A 20,969-nucleotide genomic window follows, 5' to 3' on the forward strand; every position below is an offset into this window, starting at 1 on the left:
TTTACCGATTAGTCCTTAAGGATGTATTTCTACAGGATAAAAACACTTAACATGATTTAGCTTAACCCTCTAGAGGTATATTATTGTGTTGTTTGAGAGAAAGAGAGTAACAAGCAGATGGGAAAAGAGAGAGATAACCCCTATATGAAGGGGTCTCTTGTCTGATGTTTTTTGTTGAGAAAGGCTGGTCTGAAGAGTACACTAAATCAAAGAAGGAGAAATGAGCTGTGACTCAGTTCTTTCCATTGAATCGTTCCCATGGAATAGTATTCATGTGTTCAATGAAAATCATTTTGAAATTGAGTTTTGAGTGCAGACTTTTTACGAAGTAGAGAAACCCCTCTCCCTCCACTGTGAACAAATTCCCATTGTTCCTGAGAATACTTAATGCCATGTCCACGAAGGCCTAATGATGCCAGCTTATGCCTGAACAAACTTTCTTTTCCTTTTGTCTCAGACACATCAGCTGGACCATTCTGCTCATTACCTGCGGCTGAAATTCCTAATAGAAAACAAGGTGCAGCTGTACGTTCCGCAGCCCGAGGAGGACATCTACGAGCTGGTAATGTTTATGACTCTTATCCCTGTGCATTTTACAAGAGATGACTTTCAAATTACATGTACATTTGTGTTAATGGTGGTTGATGAAGTGGAACGAGTTCTAAAATAAATGGGCTTTTCGTGTGGAGCTCTCAGGTTGGCCTCACAATTGTACTGTTTCCACAGTGTGCAAATGCCACCTTTGTTGACCCAAGGAGCGGGACTGTGCCCTGCTCTCCTGAAATACTGAGCTCCAGAGCTCACACTCACAGCTTTTTCATCGTTATTACTAGCTTTCCTTGTAGCTTCTACAGTTTTTATTTTAAATTCATGATTCAGAGATCAGCTGGCTGCTGTTAGAAAAAAAAACAGCTATTCCAATTTTGTGTGACATCCACGTGTATAACGAAACTGATGGGCCAGATCTTTTTTGGGAGGGAAAAAGCTACCATCTGATTTTCTGCTCCAGCCTCTTGGAACTGTATTTATTCAGATTCTTGGCAACACTTGGGTATGTTTGAATTTCAGCATATTTATGGTTCTGAATGAATGTGGCTTTTATTTTTATTACTCCTGTGCTTAGTAGTCATGTAGAATAGGAGGGAAGATACGATGATAATCTTTAGGTTAGAGATAGTGGTTCCCCTAGTCCATGTTAACCATTATTATTGTACTAAGCCAGGTATACGTTCCTTTTTTGTTAGCTGGGTAGTGTAATTTTCAGTTCCGGTAAAGAGGCATGTTGGGAGCAAGGCACCTCTGTTTTGGAAATCATTTCTCTCTGTCCTTACTCATTCCTTTTGGGGATGTGGAACTGCCTGCTGTGGATACATGAGTGATGGAAGTATAACTCCAGATGTGTGAGCTCAAAAAGTAGAACTCAAAATGCAAGCCCAAATATCCTTGGCTTTTTTTTTTCTTTTTTGGGGTAGGGAGTCAGGGAGGGAAAGGAAAGTATAATATAAAATTCATTAGGAAACTTTTTTAGCAAGCATGGAGGTGTGGTTTACCTTTGATAAAATTTTGCAGTTAATGAGTTTTGACAAAAGCGTATAGTCATGTTGCCACCACTGTGATCATGATTTGGGATATCTATCATCCTCCAAGATTAGTTTGTGCCCCTTTAAGTAATTTTAATGAAATGAAAGAGAAGATGTGATTTTGTAATACTCTTAGTATCATGTTAAGCAATAGAAGATCAAAGTGCTGAGTCCCTTTTCAGCTGTCACTTCCATCACTGCGTTGGTTAAGGGAGGTACAGCGAGCAGAACTGGGGTTGTCTTCTTTCTATGGCTTGGGAAAAGCTCAGTCTTAGTGCCATGTAAGTGGAGGAAAAAAATCCATCACTCTTAGTGAAGAACAGAGGTATCTTTTGCTGATAACACCAGAATAGCTGTTTGGTCATACATTTTGCATTTTGGGTTTGATCATTTTTACCATCCTAAATTACAATGATCAAATCTTGACTAGTTTTCATGTCTCCCGTATCTTGCACATAAGAGCTGTGTGTGCTTGTAATAAATCCTTTGAAACTGTATTGACGCATTTACTATTTTTAAGTCTGTGCCTTTGTGTGGTTTCATCCCACACAGAAGATTAAAGTGTGCCAAGCTGAGATTGCTTGCATCAACAATTGTATTATCCCTATTATACTTAAAAAACAAATCAAAAACAAAAAATACAGAATCTAAAGGTCAAAAAGAGCAGGACATTCTTTTCCTTTATGTTGTGGAATGTTTCCAGCCCCAGAGATCCCTAAGAAAGCAAATGGCATCATTTTGCTCATGTTAACACCTGTTTTCATAGTCAGTGTTTGTTCACTGTTTTGTACTTGGAATATCTGTGCAGTCTGGGGAAATGTTCAGATTCCATATCAGAATGATGTTTCCATTTGCAGGAATACAATATGTAGGCCTATTGACCACTTAGATTGAGATGAGGATCAAAAGTACTTTTAAAATTACAGACAGTGTATGTGTCATGTATTAGCTTGATACTTTGTAGGACTTGGCAGTAGCTCCAGTGGCTACTGCTCTTCTGAGTAGTGATGAGCATAAATAACACTTTGAGACATTAGCAGCAACTGCTGTGTGGCCTAAGAATATCTGACTTCTGCTTGTGAGAAAACCACAGGCACTGTTTATATTGGTGTGTTTGTTGCTTTAATTCTCTGATGATCAACAAAAATGGTTTCAGTTAAACGGTTGTAAATGTGAGGTTTTTTTTAACCATTTGGGTTCAAAGACCCGCCCCCCCCCCCCCCTGCATTTTATCTGAGTCGCTGATTTCAAATTCCTGTTTTAGGTCCATAATGTCTTTTCTAGAGAGAGACTTTTGGAGCACAGAGCATTTTCAAATGCTTTTAGGGAGTTTGCAGATATCGAATATACTGTCATCGACTAAACAAGCAATTTATTTGAGTGAGCTAGATCATTAGCTGGTTTACTAACTAAATTCTCATCAGAGCTCCTACTCTGGCACCATTGGCCAGAACCAGGAACTCAGTCCAGTTCTCCCATGTGGGTAGCAGGAACCCAGCCCCTTGTGCCATCACTGTTACTTCCCAAGGTGCACATTAGCAGAAAGCTGGAGCCAGGAGCAGAGCTGTGTTTAGCGTCTAAGGACTCCACTGCAGGCTGCAGGTGTCTAACTGACATCTTCACATCTAGGCCATGTGTCTGCTCCTCCTCTTGATTTTGGTGGATGGAGGAAGCTTGCAGGTGCTGAAAGTCATTGTTTCATAAATGACTCATTTGTATTGTAGTCTATACCATTTGTTTTGGCAAGCAGCCTTCAGGAGTCAGATCAATAGGTGGTAGCAAAAGTCTGTACTTGATTTTTAGAGCTCTCTTTTTGGAGAATCTCCTATTCTTGTTTTAGGGGTCAGGAGATTCTCTTGCTTGTGAATAACCAGTGATTGTTAGTCATTTGTTTCTCTCCTTCACCTGTTGTGTTCATGGAAGTGATACCTGATGGGCTGCTTTTTCACTGTTAGTTAGTGGTTGGGTCCAACCATAGAACCAACATTAACACAGTTGTAACCTGCAGAGGCGCTGGTTTCACAAAATTCCACACTAGTGTTTTTCTTTAAAAAGACAGGTAAGAAGAATAAAGAGCTTGCAGAAGTTTGGATCAATTTATTTATTGATCTTGTAAACATGTATGCAGCATCCATGTGCTTGATGCTATAGTAGCTATTCTCAGCAATTTTGGGGCATATGCCCAAAAAGCAGCAAGTTTTCTGAGGTAGATATAGAAACTTCATGTGTCACATCGGGGGACCTTCCCTGCTTGGAAGGGCGGGTGACTAGGGAGGGGTGTGCATCTGGAAGTGGCTCTGTTGCTCCTCTCACATGTGCCGTTGGAACAACTGGGGCAGAGGTCTGTGGAGATCAGCTCTGATGATTGAAGTTAACAGGTGAATGGGAAGGGCGGTATGGGAGGGATGCAAGAGGTGAGGGGAGGAGGGAATCAGGCCAGCCCACACAGAGCCTAAGGGAGATGACAGACCCCCAGGAGAGGTAGGAGAGTGGTTCCATATCTGCAGGTTCACCTGAAAATATTAAAAGGAAAATGAGAAGTTGTTGTTCTGTGCTATGGAGTTAGGGCTACAGTAGTTATATTCCCTAAACAATACAAAAAACTAACTGCATAGGATTTGCATTGCATGAGGTGTTAAGTGTGCTCAGAGATGATTTAAAGTATACACGAGCATGTTTGTGGGATGTTAGTATCTCTGTACATTCTGGAACCAGTTGCCACCAGTTGCTGAAGGATAGCTGTGTTTGACACATGCTGCCAGGCTCACTGTGGCAGATATGGGGCAAATGGACCACATAGGGCCTAAGAAAAGGAGCAGGCAGAGTAGGAACTGAGACGCTGTAACTAAGCCAACAGCAGAGCCATTCGGACCAGGCACCCAGAAGAGTCATCATTTTACGAGAACTCAGGTGCTAAAGTTAACAAAATGTTCCTTAAAAACTGATCATCTTCCCTTGTTGTTTTGGAGAAGAGAGAAAGCATACAACATCTTTCATTTATTAAAAAAAAATGAAGAAAGTTTTAAAAATTTACAGAAAATAGAGTTAAAAGATGTTGCTTTTGGGGCCAAGATTTTGATGCCCATGCATATTATGAGGGGTCTTCAGAGTTTCATGGAAAATGAAAATGATGGAAAAACTCTGCAGGAATTTGATCAACTTTTTGCCCCCAAATTTAACTTTTAATTCTCACATAGCCTTTAAGAGGTATGTTCATTGTGAATTGCATTTCTTTCCTTTTTTTTTTTAAGATTTATTCATTTTTATTACAAAGTCAGATATACAGAGGGAAGGAGAGACAGAGAGGAAGATCTTCCATCTGATGATTCACTCCCCAAGTGAGCCGCAATGGCCAGTGCTGTGCTGATCCGGAGCCAGGAGCCAGGAACTTCCTCCAGGTCTCCCACTCAGATGCAGGGTCCCAAGGCTTTGGGCCGTCCTCGACTGCTTTCCCAGGCCACAAGCAGGGAGCTGGATGGGAAGTGGAGCTGCCGGGATTAGAACCAACGCCCATATGGGATCCCAGGGCGTTCAAGGCGAGGACTTTAGCTGTTAGGCCACGCCGCCGGGCCCGTGAATTGCATTTTTGTATGAAGCTATTTCTAAAGGCTCTCCTTAAAAACAGAGCACACTTCCTTCTTGCAATATTATACATTTTATTAGTGCTTTTTGCTAAATTTAACTTGGGCCTCACTAGCCTAAGAAAGAATGATGTGGCTCAGGGCCCTGTCTGCGTGGTCCCTTATCATCCTCTGTGACTAGTGCAGATAGGAAAACTCATACCCATTCCAAAGACTAGCAGGAGGTGGCATTAGTAAAGAAACAGGAAAAATGGCTCACTCAGCTTCATTGCCTCCCGAGTTTTGTGGAGAGAATTGAACAGCGACATACTGCCACCTGGGGGAAGGATTTGGTCCCAGGGAAGTTGAAAACATCAATAAGGCTTCAACTAAGTGGAAAGGAACACAGAGGATGTCTCGCCCGCCCTCCTGCCAGCATTGTTACATGACAGAGTACGTGCTGTTTATCATTCTGGTGAACTAAGCACCGGTCTGATTTTTTTTTTCTCATTGGCAGTTTATTAATTGTGTGATGTGTCCGAGTGAAAGCACATCAATCTCGCCCTTATCCCATTGCATCTGGTGGAGGGTGCAGTGAGCTGGGGTGCCGAGATGATCCGGGCTGGCTGTGTGTTCCCATCCTCCCACCCTGTCCCGTTGCCTTCTCTTACTGCTCAATTTTCTGGATTCCTGCGTTAAAAGCATTGTGCTCACCTCCCAGATGCCTGAAGCGAATCAAGAGAGAGCGTCTGACATGCTTTCCGACTTGCCTGAGTAAAATTACTTCTGGCTACGCGGTCAGCGATGGGAGCGTGTTGAGATAATGGCTAAGCCCTCTCTTTACTGCTACCCGATACTTTTTCTGTTCTTGACTTTGGCTCAAGCTCTGTTTTTCTTTCAAGATCAAAATCATTTCACCATTCCATAAGGAGCCTTTGACACATTTATTTTTATTTTAAATTTTGGATGTAAAGACTTGGCCCACCTACTGAAGAAGGTTGATTTGCTTAACTTTGAAACTCCCAAGTTCTACCTGGAGCTGGTCTGGGAGGCATCTGGGGTTCACGGAGACAGCTTCACCCCGAAGCCTTGGTTCGAATTCTAGCTCTGCCCACTCCGGCTCCAGGCATTCAAGCAAGTACTTTCTGCAGCTGTGTCCCCCTTATCTGTGATACAGAGATCTTCCTCTTCCCATGGAGTGTGGGAGGCAAGGCTGGCTGGCAGGAACTGTGTACCGGTTGGTCGTAAGGCAGATTGTGAACACAGAGCATCAGTGAACTGCAAACACAGTCACTGTGGGGCCATTGCACGTTATTCTCAGCTTTGTTTGGCAAAAACTCTTTTGCTAGGATTTCTGGACCGTCGATTGAACTGTGTACTTAAGGCATCCAGATCAATTTCTGCCTCAGTTTTGTCATTTTCCTCTACCTGTTTGTACTGTCTTGAATTTTGCAGGCAAAAAATAATATATGAGAAGAGAAAAGAATGGAAGCATAGCAATTTCTCAATTTTCCCACAAATCCAATGCCAGTGTTTTTATAATCTCTTCTTGATTTTATAAAAACTTCCCACTTCCCCGGAAATGGAGCTTTTTGTTCTTTTAGTATGTTTTTCAAGACTGTGATACATACAAGGTGGGAAGGCAGAGTGATGATGGGGAATTATCTCAACACCAAACTGTCCCTGAGTTTGGGCATGTAAGTTACAAGTTTTTACTCTGATTTTACTAGATTCAGGTAAATAACAATACGAATATGACGTGAATTCACATTCCATGAGCAGTCATGTGGGTGGAGAGGCTTACGGAATTACGAAGTTGTTGATGGTGAAATGCTAACTGACGCCTCCTTGTTGTTTTCAGCTATACAAAGAGATTGAAATTTGTCCAAAAGTCACTCAGAGCATCCAGATTGAGAAGTCAGATGCAGCGGCTGATAATTACGGTGCGTTGTTTCTTCTTTGATCTCTGGTGTGTTTCCAGTGAAAGCATTTCCTGTGTGAATGTGAACATTTTTTACAATTCAACACAATACTCTGGGGGCCTATTAGACACGGGAGCACATCTGTGTGCTGTGCAGGGCATCCAGACTGGGGGGAGCAGAGGGAAAGTCAGTCGCTGGGTGCCGGGAGGACTTTAGCCTTCAGTCTCTTAGATTGAATCTTGGAGTTCCCCTTTCTGAAAGGAAGTGGGTATACCTGAAATTTGTATCATTGTACTCGAGTAATGAAGAGATTACCCCCTTTACACCCCATTCCCACAAACCATACCCATTATCCTCCGCTGCTGTATAGGTAAGGTTAAAGGAACACCGCTGGCTGGTGTCTCTGAGTACCTCCTCCAAGTTTACAGATTCAATAGCAGGATCTACAGAATTCAGCATTGCTTTCTGCTCATGACTCTGATTTTATTTCAGTGAACTAATGCAAAGCAGAAACAATAAAGGGAAAAGCCATGGTCCAGGGGCCCAAATCTTCTTTCATTGGGTTCAGATAGAACAGGGTCAGGTCCTCCAGTAACACATTGAGACAACACAAGGGAAATGCTGCCTGCTGGGAAGCTCCTTGGAGACAGTGGAGCCAGGGCTTTTCTTGGGAAGCTGGTCTTGTCTAAAGTTGCAGGCTCCCAAAAGGAGACAGGTACAAATTGTGTGGGTATGGGGGAGCCATGTTCAAGTGTTAGGAGTCTTTGCCAGTGCCAGTTAAGGGCCATGTTTGTACACAGGTCCTCCACTGAATAGCATTCAGGCCTGTTCAGGCTACACGTTATACACAACTGTCTGCATTCTGGCATGGTTACTGATGTAATTCTTTCCATATGTGTCTGCCTAGTCTAACTTTATCAACATTACACTGTATGAATGTAGTAACAGATTTTACATTAAATAAGGGAAATCCACACTGTGCTGTATTAGTCAGGAGCAGTGGGGTTAGCTGAGGTCGCCCAAGTCCTCAAGAGAACTTTTTATCTCACATTCACTGTGTATCGTTTGTGGCTTGGCTTGACCTTGGCATGAACTTGCTTCCAGTATCTAGGTCTGGGATATCTGTCATAGGTGAGGCAGGCATTGGCTCAGTTGCAGCTCTTTGGCCCAAGCAGTTTGCCTGGCACACTTACCTTTAAGAGAGCCATAAAATGGGGGTCTACCAAGTGTTAGAAGGAGACAAAGTTCCTGATGATGAGATGTGAAAATACATGCTTATTTACGATTTCTCTCTAGACCAGGTTACTAAACTGTTTAGCATTTGGGACTATCCAAACCCTTTGCCAAGCAGTGGACTAGGATCTTCCTTTTGCACTGTCACTTCTAGGTAACCAGTACGTTTGTTAGAGCTTTTAGGCCTGGTGTAGGTAGACTAATCTTGAACCCCTGGCCACTTGCATTACACTTTAATGTTATCACCGCTTTGGCTTAAAATTGAAAATGTTATAAAGCCTGGAGCATGCTGTTGGTGGCAAGGAATGATTGTTTATAAAAGGCCTATTGTGTGGTACCTAAGTCATTAAAGTGTAATTGGAGGCAGTGTTGTGAAGGCATGCCTGTCATCCCACATCAGGTGTTCCTGGGTGAGGGTTCTTCTTAAGTTCATGCAGTTTCTATTGGTCAGGCTAAATGAGCAAGGCTCAAGGGAAGGCTGAATTTCAAAGCTTTTAGATTGTGATTCTAAGGGTGATTTGGGAACTCAGAAATAAGGCACTGGACATGAAACCATGTCATGGTATTTTTTCCCTATCCATGGGAGATGCTATATTCCAGAGCCTTCTTTGCGTGCCTGAAACCACAGATACGTCTAAACTCTGTGTCAACTCTGTTTTACCCTTATGCAAATTAGCAGTTACTACTAATGACAAACAAATAAATTATTACACTGTATTGTAACCAAAGTTGGTCACTGGTAGCTGAAGCTACAGGAAGGAAAACCTCAGATAAAGGGGAGCTACTACTGTACACACATTCTATATGTGTTTTTTGTTTGTTTGTTTGTTGTTTTTCATGAAAGTTACTGAGTTACAGGTATGTGGAGGGTGTTACAGGGTGCCAGGCATCAATCTAGAGCGCATGGTAAACAGTGCTCCTCCAGCTAGGTGCTATAAAGACGCAGGTGTTTGCTTTTTATTTTAATTCCCACAGTTTGTGATTGCTGGTGCTTTTGCAAAAACACAAAATTCCATGCGTGCGAGTTGTGACAATATCAGATGGCTGCAGGGACCTTTCTGCCTACTCTTAATTGCTGTCCTCTTGTTGCTGTCAGCAGCAGACACTGAACTGTGCTTTGGACAGGGCTTCCTATCTGGCTAGCAACACTGGTTCAACCATTTCTTAGTGCTCAGGTTCGAGTCAGCATGAAGTAAAGTTAGTCAGGAGTCTCTCTTCTCTTTGCCTCCACCCTCAGTTTGTTTTCAGGTCTTTCACTGAGGGGAGCTCATATAGTTCTGGGATCCCTAGACCAATGAGGGATCACTTCAGTTGCTTGGCATTGCTTCTTCTCTGGGGACTTTTGTTGAGGCTGTAGATCTGTCCTTTGGCTGTAAGTGTCATTGGCTGGAGGGATCTTGTGGCAGTTCATTGTGAGACTTTGGCCTGTTTGGTTGCTTGACTTGGTTTTAATCACTTCATTCATTCTCAAGCTCGCTGTTCCAGCTACCAGTCCTGATCCTTTCTGCTTGGTGAATTCTTCGGTGTGTACACCATGACTCCCTCTGGCTCCTTTTGGCAACCATGTTGGACTCTATTGGAGTTATTTGCTGTTAAGTGAAACATTGCTATCTTACTTAAAAGAATAAAAAGTCTGGCTTTGCGGATGAACTATTAAAATTGCTTTTCATTGAATTAAATACCATCAGCTGTAGGCTGTTTAGTATTTTCTGTATATTTGGTGATGTGACAGGTGTCAAGTTAGAGTGCACAGTAGTGTATGCTATATGCTGTGGAGTACGGGGAGAGATGAGTTCCTGGGTCAGTGTAAGCTCCTGTTTGAGCCCCTCAGCAAGTGACCCCCAGGATGGATTCCAGTCCTGTGCTTGGTTCTTCTGTTTGTATACCTGGGCTTCCATCTGGGTGTTCCACTTGAAAGAACCTGTCTCTGTGGCTTGTTCTTCTGTCCTACAGAGATTTCTCCATTGAGCTGAGAGGTCCAGTCTGGTACAGATCCACACTTGGTACCCAATTACCTATTCCAAATTGCATGGTCAGTTGTGGTCAACAGACTAGGTAGTCTCCCTGTTCTCACTCCTGGTTTAACCTTATGGTTATGAAAAATAAGGCCAAGATTAGAGAGCATGAAACAAATGAGTACTGAACCTATTGACTTTGGCTTGGGGTGGCTGGCAGCAGGTTCCCACCATGGTTCCCTTCCACCATCTTCCAGTTTAGCAAACTGGTCCCTGGCATACCATCAAGGTGCCCTTTTTTGTATCAGATTTTTTTTTGTTTCAGTGTTTTATAGAATAATAGCATTCCTGTAAGCAAATGCCAGTGTTTTGATGAGTGCTGTCCATTCATTTCCCATGACATAGCTCTTCATTCTAACAGAAGGAAAATTTTATGAAGTGTAGATAAAGACATCATCAAAAAGGTTAATGCCACTGAAGTGGTTCAGTGTAAAATGATTGTTGTTTCCTTGAGGCTTCTTGAAACCTCTTTCAAAAGCCACAAGTTGATGTAAGAATGGAGTTAAAAATAAGAGATTGAAATGAGGACTTTGGAAAGTCCTCAGGGTGGCCTCACGTGCTTTTGTATCTGCGGGATTTATGGTGTCTGAGAGAGTGGGTGACAGCAGTTGGCAGTTGGGCATACGTGTAGTTGTCTATTTCCTGGTCTTGTGAAATAAACAAAGCAACGTGTTCCTTCTCACATGGCCTGAAAAGTCTTGAAAACTCCTCCCTGGGACTGAATCTCTTAACTAATGACTCTGTTCGTCTCTTTGCTTGTTTGCTATTTTAAGCCACTTGCCTTCTCTACTACTGGCAGGTGGATGCCCCTGTTACTGTAATGTGAGACTGTTTTTCTCCCAAAGCAAACAGTTATTGCAGATCCTAACAATTGTGATAATTCCTGGGACGTTTTTAGTAGTACCTATCAAGACCTTGTTTTCCACCAGGAAAGTAGGCATTGGTTGTGGACATCCAGTCAATCAAAAGTTTCACGTGAGTTGCTGTAAGAATGGGTTCGAAGGCTTGTAACTGTAGGATTGAGTGCACCCAGAACCCCCAAAGCAGTTAGAAAAGCCCAGGATTAATGAACTAATGGGTTTTGAGCTCTGAACACCCAAATAAGTATAAGATAACTTTCAGTCAGTCACTACAAGAGTATCAAATCAGTTGGTTTCCTTATGAAATGAGATGTGTATAGTGACATACCACTTCTCCCTGTGTAGTGTTCAAGCCACAATATGTACAAGTGTAGACATACCATGTAGTGGGACTTTGTGGGGCAGTTGTCACCTTAGGACATAAATTTAACTTTAAAAAGTGGGGGTGGGTAAGAGAAGTTGATGAGGTCAGCTAATCCTTCTGTGCTATAAGGAGTATAGAAACATGAACTGCTGACAGGGAACTAAGACGTGAGGCAAAGTAGTTTCCGTCTGTTTAAGCTGTTAGGTAAGCAGTATAAGGACAGACTTAGCAGTATTTACTTTTGCAGATAGCTGATGTTTTATTTAGAGTGATCTAAAAATACTTTTTTTTCCCTGCTTTTAAAACCATCTGAGCAAGGAAAAAACAGCGTCTCCGAATTGGAACCCAAAACATTTAAACATATCTAGTTCACTGAAGGTACTTCCTGTTGTTTGCTTACCATTCAGAAGATGTGAGCTGTGCCATCCTGTGTCTGTGTTTCGCAGGGTTTTCACTTTCTTCTGTGGAGGAAGATGGTGTGCAAAGGCTCTATGTGAACAGTGTGAAAGAAACTGGGTTAGCTTCCAAGAAAGGTAAGTCAACGACTGTCTTTAGCTTGCCTCTTTTTTATTTCCTCTTGGGTTTCTCTGGCTGGTAGATGAAGAAGATTGCCCCAAGAATTCTGGGGTAGAGCATATCTGTTCCTGTTAGAAACCATTTCAGGAAATATGGACTTGATTCCATTAATTCCCTTGTGTAAGAAGTACTACCTTCTTGGATTTTGAGTCAGATTCTGAGTCTGTTTCCCTGGGACAGTCCAAGTTGTTAGTGGCTGTCCCTTCTCCATCTTCAGGGATGCTGTGGGGGGGGGTCTTGAGGTCTTGCAGAGCAGCACCCCAGAAAGGCCTCTCTGTTGGTCCACATGGGGCTGCTCTGATTCCAGTCATCCCTGGAGCCTGCACACCTCCTGCAAAGCAGGTATTGTGTTGCTTCCATTTCTACAGGAATCTGTGGAAGTTGAGTACCCAACAATTGCACATGTAACCTTCTGGCTCCCATTCTAAAAGCACAGCTATTCTGTGGTATCCTGCTGCCTGTATCCTTTCAGCCTTTAAGGATTCATAATACTTTTGGGCTCCTTGTGGATCCCCACCTCTCCATCCTCTTACTGCCCATTTGGGTCTTTTCAACCTGGATTGTTTGCTCACTGTTTTTCCTGGGGCTCTCCTGACAACATTACTATACACTGAATGGTCTGAAGCAATAGAAACTTAGCATCATTTAGGAGGTTTGAAGTCTGTGGAAAAGGTATTGGCATTTCTCCTAGCCCATCCTCTGTTGCTATAGCAAAGTGCCTGAGATGGGTGATTTATAAAGGAAAGAAGTTTGTTAGAGCTCCTAGTTCAGGAACCTGGAAATCCAAAGCATTGTGTTGCTCAGGGTCTCGTGCTACCTCCACTGAGCAGCAGAAACTCATGTGGAAGACATACAGCACAGCCTCACTTTAACTGTGTACTCTGACGGTAACCAATCCAGCCCTGAGAGAACAGGAACTCAGTCCCATGAGAAAGGCACTAATTCTTGTTCAACAATCTAGTTACCTTTTTAAGGTTCTGTCTTCCAGCACTGCCTCAATGGTCCTTAAATTTCCTTTTAAAAATATTTATTTATTTATTTGAAATGCATGGTTAGAGAAGAGAGGAAGCTCTTGCATTTGCTGGTACACTTGCCAACTGGTTGCAACAGCCAGGAATGGGCCAGGCTGTATCTAGGAGCATGGAGTTTCATTCTGGTCTCCCATGTGAGTAACATGTGCCCAAGTACTTGGGCCATCTTCTGTTGATTTCCCAGGCATGTAAGCAGGGAGCTGGATAGGAAATAGAGCAGCTGAGACTCATACCAGCATTTAGGGTTGCTGGCATTACAAATGGCAGCTTACCTTGCTACTTCGCAGTGCTTGGTCCCAGATATTAAATTCCAACATGAGCTATGGCAAGGATAAGTCACATCCAAACCATAGCAATAGAATTGGGCCTTCTGAATCTGTCTCACACCTCTCCCTCATTTGTACAGGTAGCTGACAGTTCCTGGCATTCTGTGGCACAGCACTCATTTCTGCCTCTGTAGGCACACAGTCTTTGCTGTGTGTTTCTACATGACCTTATTAAGAAAGCATCCTCATCATTGAGCTTAGGACTTGCCCTGAATCTTTTTGAGCTTATTTTGTTTGGTTATTTATGTAATCTCTATTTGTCTTTGTACTTGAAGAAGGTCACATCAGGATGGTCCTAGATAGATGTGAATTTTTGGGGTATTCCACTGACTACGCTCACTAAAAACAAATAGGGTTGGGCCCGGCAGCGTGGTCTAGCGGCTAAAGTCCTCGCCTTGAACACCCCGGGATCCCATATGGGCGCCGGTTCTTATCCCGGCAGCTCCACTTCCCATCCAGCTCCCTGCTTCTGGCCTGGGAAAGCAATTGAGGACGGCCCAGTGCATTGGGACCCTGCTCCCACGTGGGAGACCCGGAGGAGGTTCCTGGCTCCCAGCTTCGGATCAGCGCGCACTGGCCGTTGCGGCTCACTTGGGGAGTGAATCATTGGATGGAAGGTCTTCCTCTCTGTCTCTCCTCCTCTCTGTATATCTGACTTTGTAATAAAATAAATAAATCTTTAAAAAAAAACCAAATAGGGTAGACAAAGCTTTAGAGCCACTTTCAGTCTGTTCTTGCTTTTATTTGAAGAGCAAAGTCAGGAAGAGAGGCAGACAGATTCCCAATCCACTAGTTTATTACCCAAATACCCCTAACAGCTGCAACTGGGCAACCCTGAAACCAGGAGCCCGGGAATCTAGGTGCAGTCTCCCAGGTTATTTGAGCCAGCCGCTGCTGCCCCCACCATGCGCCTTCACAGGAAGCTAGAACTGGGAGCAGGGTCAGCACTCAAACAGGCACTCCAGTATCAAATTCAGTTACTTCCCACATGGCATCCTGGGTGTTTGCTTCTTTCTCTGAGGCTTTTGGTTTTATGCAGGCAGTGAGAAAACAATGTGTGTTAGATGTTAAACGCCAACACATTGAGGTCAAGTGTGCAGAGATGCAGTTGAATGGAACAGTTGGCGGAATGCACCTTTTCACCTCTCTGTGTCTTGCCCTGCCTAAGTCTAATGGCTCAGGGCTTGAAACTCCCAGGGCCAGCTGTTTGCCTCCACACTGTGAATACTGGGGCAGCACCACCTGCAGACCTGGCCATGCACAGAATTGGCCAAAGTGGGAGGGAAAGAATAACTTACCTGCTGCTCTCATAGAAGAGGGTTTTCCTTCCTTTTTTTTTTTTTTCTTCTGTACTTTCTAGGCCAAAGGCAGCCTGCAGGCCAGTTGACACATTCACCGAACTGGATGTCAGCTCAGAGCAGAAATGATGGGGATTTTTTTTTCCCCTGCAAACCCTAAGACTGATTTGAATCTATTTTTCAGCACAATGAGGGTGCTGGGTTGGTATGGCACAGGGGACTCTGGCGCCCTGGTTTTAGTCACATCCTGTTTTAGTTCTTTGAATCTGAAAGCTCTGATGTTAGATGAAAACAAACGGTTTTCTGCTTACCTCCTCCTCTCGCCCCATATGGCACTGTTCTCTACAGATGTAAGAGCGATGTTAGCTTTGACCCCCAATCCGAAATACTGTCCAAGTGCCTGGCCTGTAGAAGGCAGTGGCTTTTTGTTATTGTTGTTGCTGCTGTTTGTTTTGTTTTATAAGGATTTATTTATTTTTACTGGAAAGGCAGATTTACAGAGAGAAGGAGAGACAAATATTTTCCATCTTCTGGCCAGGACTGAGCCTATCCAAAGCCAGGAACTGGGAGCTTCTTCCTGGTCTCCTACCTAGGTGCAGGGTCTCAAGACTTTGGGCCATCCTCTGCTGCTTTCCCATATCATAAGCAGGAAGCTGGATGGGAAGTGGAACAGCCAGGACACGAACCAGTGCTCATATGGATGCCAGTGCTTGCGAGCTAGTTGAGCCAACACATTGGTCTCTAGAAGGCAGTGTTAAGAAAGATGTATGAGATAGTTTAAATCTAGCCTTTAATGGAGGACCACCTTCTTTTTTTATTATTTATTTTTTTTATTAGTTACGTTGCATTATGTGACACAGTTTCATAGGCTCTGGGATTCCCCCAACCCCTCCCCGTGCCCTCCCCCCAGAGGACCACCTTCTTAAATACCCTAATAAAGGTGCATTTGTTGTGCACTCTAAGTTTCCCAGATTCAGCACTTCAACTCCTGTATCTGCTCATTATACTGTAAGAAATCTAGCTCTGGTCATTCTCCTTTGGTCATGGACTAAGTATCAGCATCCCTGTGAAAATGGCCAGAATGTAGTACAAGAGAGAGTCTAGTGCAGAGTACCTCGTGGGACCTGTTTACGTTAATTCAGCCTGTGTTGATTTATTTGCCTTTGTTAGTTGTGCTTTGTTTAGGCCCTGATTGCACTTCCACACACTGCCCTGCACACCTCCCTGTTCTCATGGTGGACTGTATGTTGGTCATGGACTTGATCTTTCTGAGCCTACGTGTGTTGCTTCTTATGTTTCTCTACTCAGCTGAGGTTAGGTTGTTTGGCCCTTTTTTTAAAGGTTAATATGAGGTTGGGATTAGGCATCTCTGCTGTTATCCAGTTTTTTCTTTGTGGCCACACAGAACAGGGTCTAGTCAAGATGGCCATGTGTTACATTACACTAGACAGCATGGCCGCATCACACCTTTCCCTGTATTCAGTTGCAAATTGTTTCTGAGAGGGCTACCATTTTTTGTTAGAAAAGTTTTCCTCTATCAAATGTTAATAACGAGAGCCAGGGCTGGATCTTATGGCAGACCAAGCTGCCACCTGCAACCATGACATCCCATATTAAGCATTGGTTTGAGTCCTGGCTGCTCCAGTTCCCAGCCATTTCTCTAGTTCCTTGCTGATGTGCCTAGAGAGCAGCAGAAGATGGTTTGAGTGCTTGGGCCTTTGCCACCTATGTGGGAGTCCTGAATGGAGCTCTTGGCTGCTGGCTTCTGCATGGCCCAGTCCCAGCTGTTGGTAGCAGTTTAGGATGTGAACCAGATGTAAGATGTATCCCCAACCCACTTCTTTCTCTCTCTCTTCTCTGTCCTCTCTCTCTCCTCTTTTTTTCCTCTGTCCTCTCTCTTCTCTCTCTTTCCTCTTTCTCTGTCTTCCTCCCAGACCTCACCCCATCTCTCTGCTTTTAAATAAATAAATAATTAATTACTCTGTTTAACAATAATGAGAGCTGATGTCTATTAAGTATCCTCAGCATGCCACTTGCCTTGTGCACTTTTATGTGGATTGTCTAGTTTAACCAATCTGTCCCTCTTAGTGCATGAGAGAACTGAGGCTGGGAGAATTTCAGTAATGCCATGGTCTCCATTACACTGTGCCATTGGGACAGGAAGACCCTAGCACAGGGCCTTCTTGTTCATAGCGCTTGAGAATAACTCACAAGCAGCCCCTGTACTAACTCATCAGAGTTAATTGATTTTCTTACTCATCTGAATAAGCCAGGAGCCTTATGTGAAGGTGCTCAGAGGCCATGCCCCCAGCAGCCTCTGTGGGAGGACACTCTTGCCTCTTCCAGTTTTGGCAGATCTGTACCTTCCATAGCGTGTGTTCTAGTCACTCCAGTCTTTGCCTCTGTCCTCACAGAGCCGCTCCTCTGTGTGTATCCTACAAGCACATTTTTGAGGGTGCTTGGTGCCCTTTGGGGTATTCAGCATGGCCTTTTGTCAAGATCCTTCACTTAATTACTAAGGCAGAGGTCCTAAGGGCCACATTCACTGGGTTGGGAGGTGGACAGGACTTTTCCTGGAGACTGCCTCTTACATGCTGCTACTCCGCTGGACATTAGCAATGAGAAGCTTCTCTTGTGAAAATAGCTGATTTGTTTTTTAGACGTAGGAGGAGGGTTTAAGTCTGTTATAAGACCTCTTCTGCCATGTCACTAAAACTTTGTCTTGGAGTTAAGAGCACCTGCATTTCATGTTGGAGTAAATGGATTTGATGCCCAGCATTGGCTCCTGGCAGTAGCTTTGTGCTAATGCTGACCCTGGGAGGCAGTGGGGATGGCTCAAGTCCTTGGGTTCCTGCCACCTTGGGTAGAGCTTTTGATTGGGTTCCTGGCTCCCGACCTTATTCCTCCAGTCTTTGCAGGCATCCATGGAGTGAACTATCAGGTGGGGGCACTCTGATTCTTTGCCTCTCAGATTGAAAAAAATTAAAAAATGTTTACCTCCAAGAGTTGACAGACTGTATATGTATATATCTAAAACTAGCAATTTTGTTTTCACTTTCAAATACAGTGAAGCCAAAGGATCTTACCAAAAAATGTGTGAAGTGTTTGGTTTCAGAGAATTTTTATCTCTGATATTTTCACTTCTCTTGCAGTCCCTTTCCTGCCCTTAAGGTTTCTCAGCATATTTTATGAGAATAAACTGATTTCAAATATTTTGAAAACCTGAGTGAGCATGGCTAGGGCGTGACTCGTAAAGCTGGAAAGTGAGAGTCATGTTTTTACACAATCAGAGGTGGACTGCAGATGCCCCGGGGGCTGGGAGGCGCCTCGTTCCTGCAATTGCTCTTTGTCTTTGCCTTCCACTCACTTCCTTTCCCTGGTTTGGTTTTGCATTTTAGTGAATGGAGGGAGAACCAGGGCTCCTTTTCCCTTCTGTTGCTGAAAGGATGCTTCATTTCCTTTCATGCTCTTCCTAACCTCTCCCTTTCTCAGGAATGTTCTTTCAATACCAGTTCCAAAAGCCCTGAGGTCAGTGACATGGTTTTGTTCTTCTAGGTTGGGCTTGTTCATGGCTGTTCCTTTGGGTTCCAAACTTTGGCACCTTTCCCAGGGAACTTTGTGAAACACACACACACACACACACACACTCTTTTGGAACTACATTTGGTTCCCAAAATGCATTTGGTACAAACTGCACGCCCCAAAGCTCTGGTGTAGTCCAGGAGGAGAAAGGAACAGAAATGATTAGGCTTGGTCTTCTGAGCAACCTTACTTCTCTATCTGGGTGCCAGAAGGATCTCGTAGTGTTTTGGTTTCGTAGAAATAATCCACAGACATTAACCAACTGCACCACACTTACACTGCTAGCTACACACATCCCAAGCATATTGATTGCAGGAGTCAGAGGGCACTCCTATTTTCTCCCCTTTACAGTTGCTACAAGATAACCAGAACTGGTATTTGCAAAGAGAATTAGTATTCGTGAAGATAGATATCTTGCACATATACCTTAAAGTAGCAGATTTCTTAATTAATGGATTGAGGTGAAGATGAACACACAGTAACCCCTGAGTATAGAACCTTCTAGAACAGAGGCCCAGGTGGATTGACTGGTGCTCACTTTCGCGCCTGTTTGCAGCAGTACCCAGGGCAGAGAAGCCCACAGCAGGGGAGTTTGCCTTGTGCTCTTTCTACCAGGAGCCCATCCGTGTAGTTGTGTTCTGATTCTGCGCTGCAAAATGAAAAAAAAAAAATTTTCCATCTTGCGTTGGCAGGCCTGAAAGCCGGAGATGAGATTCTCGAGATCAATAATCATGCCGCCGGGACCCTGAACTCCTCTGTGCTCAAAGGCTTCCTCTCGCAGCCTGCCCTGAGCCTCCTGCTGAGGACCTACCCAGAGCTGGAAGGAGGAGCCGAGCTGCTGGAGAACCCCCCGCACCGGGTGGACGGCCCTGCAGACCTCGGCGAGAGCCCCCTCACCTTTCTCACCAGCAACCCAGGTATGGCTGCGCCCGAGCAGGGAGCGAGTCGGGCCTCCGTTGAGCCAGGGCTGGGAAAGCCGGGGGCTTGGGTGCTTCCTCACACTGGTTGGAGGTGGAAGGTGTGTGAGTGAGATGGGTTGACATGTGAACCACTGCTTCCTGTTGAGATTTCAGGAGAGTATATTGTGTGTTAGTGTTTTGTAGTGCGGTATGTGTTGGCCACATGTTTGCCTGTCACCTGCAGAAGGCTTTATAGTTCTTGCATAAGTGTCTGTCATTTGGGAGCAAGGTATGGGTGGAGGTGTGGAGACACAGAAGTACCAGGGACCCTGTGAGAAGCTGAAACTGAGTCCTGTTCCTGGCTTCATTATCCCCACCCAACCCTGCCTGTTTCTTTCCCTCCTGTGTTGGAGAAGGACATTTTGGTGTGATCTCTCTGTCTCTTGGGCTCTTCCAACTGACAGTCTGAACGTGAGCCCACTGGCGGAACCCCCCACCCTACCCCATCTGCCACTCTTCCTTTCTCTCCCTCTGGCAACCTCGTGCTTCTTCTATTGGAATCCACCTGCCCTTGGAAGTCCTCCTAGGACCCTGCAGAGTCACCTCCCTTGCCAGCAAATGTGTCTTTCCTCCGGGCCCTGAGTCCCGGGTTCTGTTCCTGTTTGTTTGTGTCACTTTTGCTGAGTTCGTTTCCTGAGTGAAGTCCTTTATCTTCGTCTCCCTGGCTCTTTGCATGGAGTTCCCTGCACAGGCGACTTCTTGTTGTTGAGTGAGTGGGTGAGTCAGTGAGCCAACAAGTTGCTCTATCTTATTTCTCCAGGGTTCTAGGATTTGGGTTGAATAGCTGCAAGTTGGGAAATCTTTTCTGTTTCATAGTTTGAGGCTTAAAGAAAAAGCATTCAGTTTCAAAGTCTCTGAGTTGTTGAACTTGGGCTCTCTTGCCCTCCCATTGTTTTTCTTCCAAGTTACCTCTTTCAAGAAAACTTTTTAAAATAGTACACATAACTGTACCTATTGGTGATGTGCCATGTGATGCTCTGACACATGGATACAGTTTGTAATGTGGGAATCGGGGCACATCTCTGTCTCGGACATGTGTCATTTCTTGGAGTGACATCATTCGGAGTTCTTTCTTCTAGCGTTTCTGAAGTTTATAGTCTATTTTTATTGGGGTCCAGGGTCCCTCTGCTGCGTAATAGCACCCGGTGCTTCTCTCTCCCCTCTGACTATAACTTCGTCTCCAGTAACTGGCCTTCTCTGTCTCGTCACTCCTGTCATATCACCCTCTCAAGCTTGTCTAGTTCAGAAAGCAGCAGCTCCACATGCAATACTTCATTCTTTTGTTCAGTGGCTTCCTGGAAGAATTTAACAAGCCAAAGCTTCAGAAAATTGTTCAGACTTAGATATTTGATTACTTTTCGTCATTATATCATTGTGGCACTACAGCCTTGTGGTACTCACATGCTTTAGAAGTTTTAGAAGGTTATTACGCATGGGTTGTGAACACTTAAATCAAAAATTGAGATCATGAATGCTGTTCTTTCATGTGACCACAAGATGGCAGGCTCAATCCCATAGGAGTCAGTTCATACATACAAGGGGTCTTTTTGTTTTAATTCCATGATACAGTTCCATAGGCTCCCAGATTTACCTTCTCCTCTCCCCAAATACCCCTCGACCCTGATTTCCCACATAGTATAGTCCTTCACAGTTGGTCATAAAT

At 44.1% G+C, this 20,969-nt stretch overlaps 1 protein-coding gene across 5 annotated transcripts in view; it reads left to right on the plus strand.

The window, feature by feature from the left end:
• TIAM1 (TIAM Rac1 associated GEF 1) overlaps positions 1-20,969 on the plus strand; it is a 198,360-nt gene that overhangs the window by 124,254 nt on the left and 53,137 nt on the right. For all 5 annotated transcript variants that reach the window (XM_058661716.1, XM_058661717.1, XM_058661713.1 and 2 more), the window contains 4 exons: positions 458-562; positions 7,002-7,083; positions 11,981-12,067; positions 19,040-19,264. In XM_058661716.1, the coding sequence (XP_058517699.1) occupies positions 458-562; positions 7,002-7,083; positions 11,981-12,067; positions 19,040-19,264 (499 nt within the window). The remainder of the gene's footprint in view (positions 1-457; positions 563-7,001; positions 7,084-11,980; positions 12,068-19,039; positions 19,265-20,969) is intronic.

The sequence above is a fragment of the Ochotona princeps genome, chromosome 3, assembly GCF_030435755.1.
Source record: "Ochotona princeps isolate mOchPri1 chromosome 3, mOchPri1.hap1, whole genome shotgun sequence".
Classification (NCBI taxonomy): domain Eukaryota; kingdom Metazoa; phylum Chordata; class Mammalia; order Lagomorpha; family Ochotonidae; genus Ochotona; species Ochotona princeps.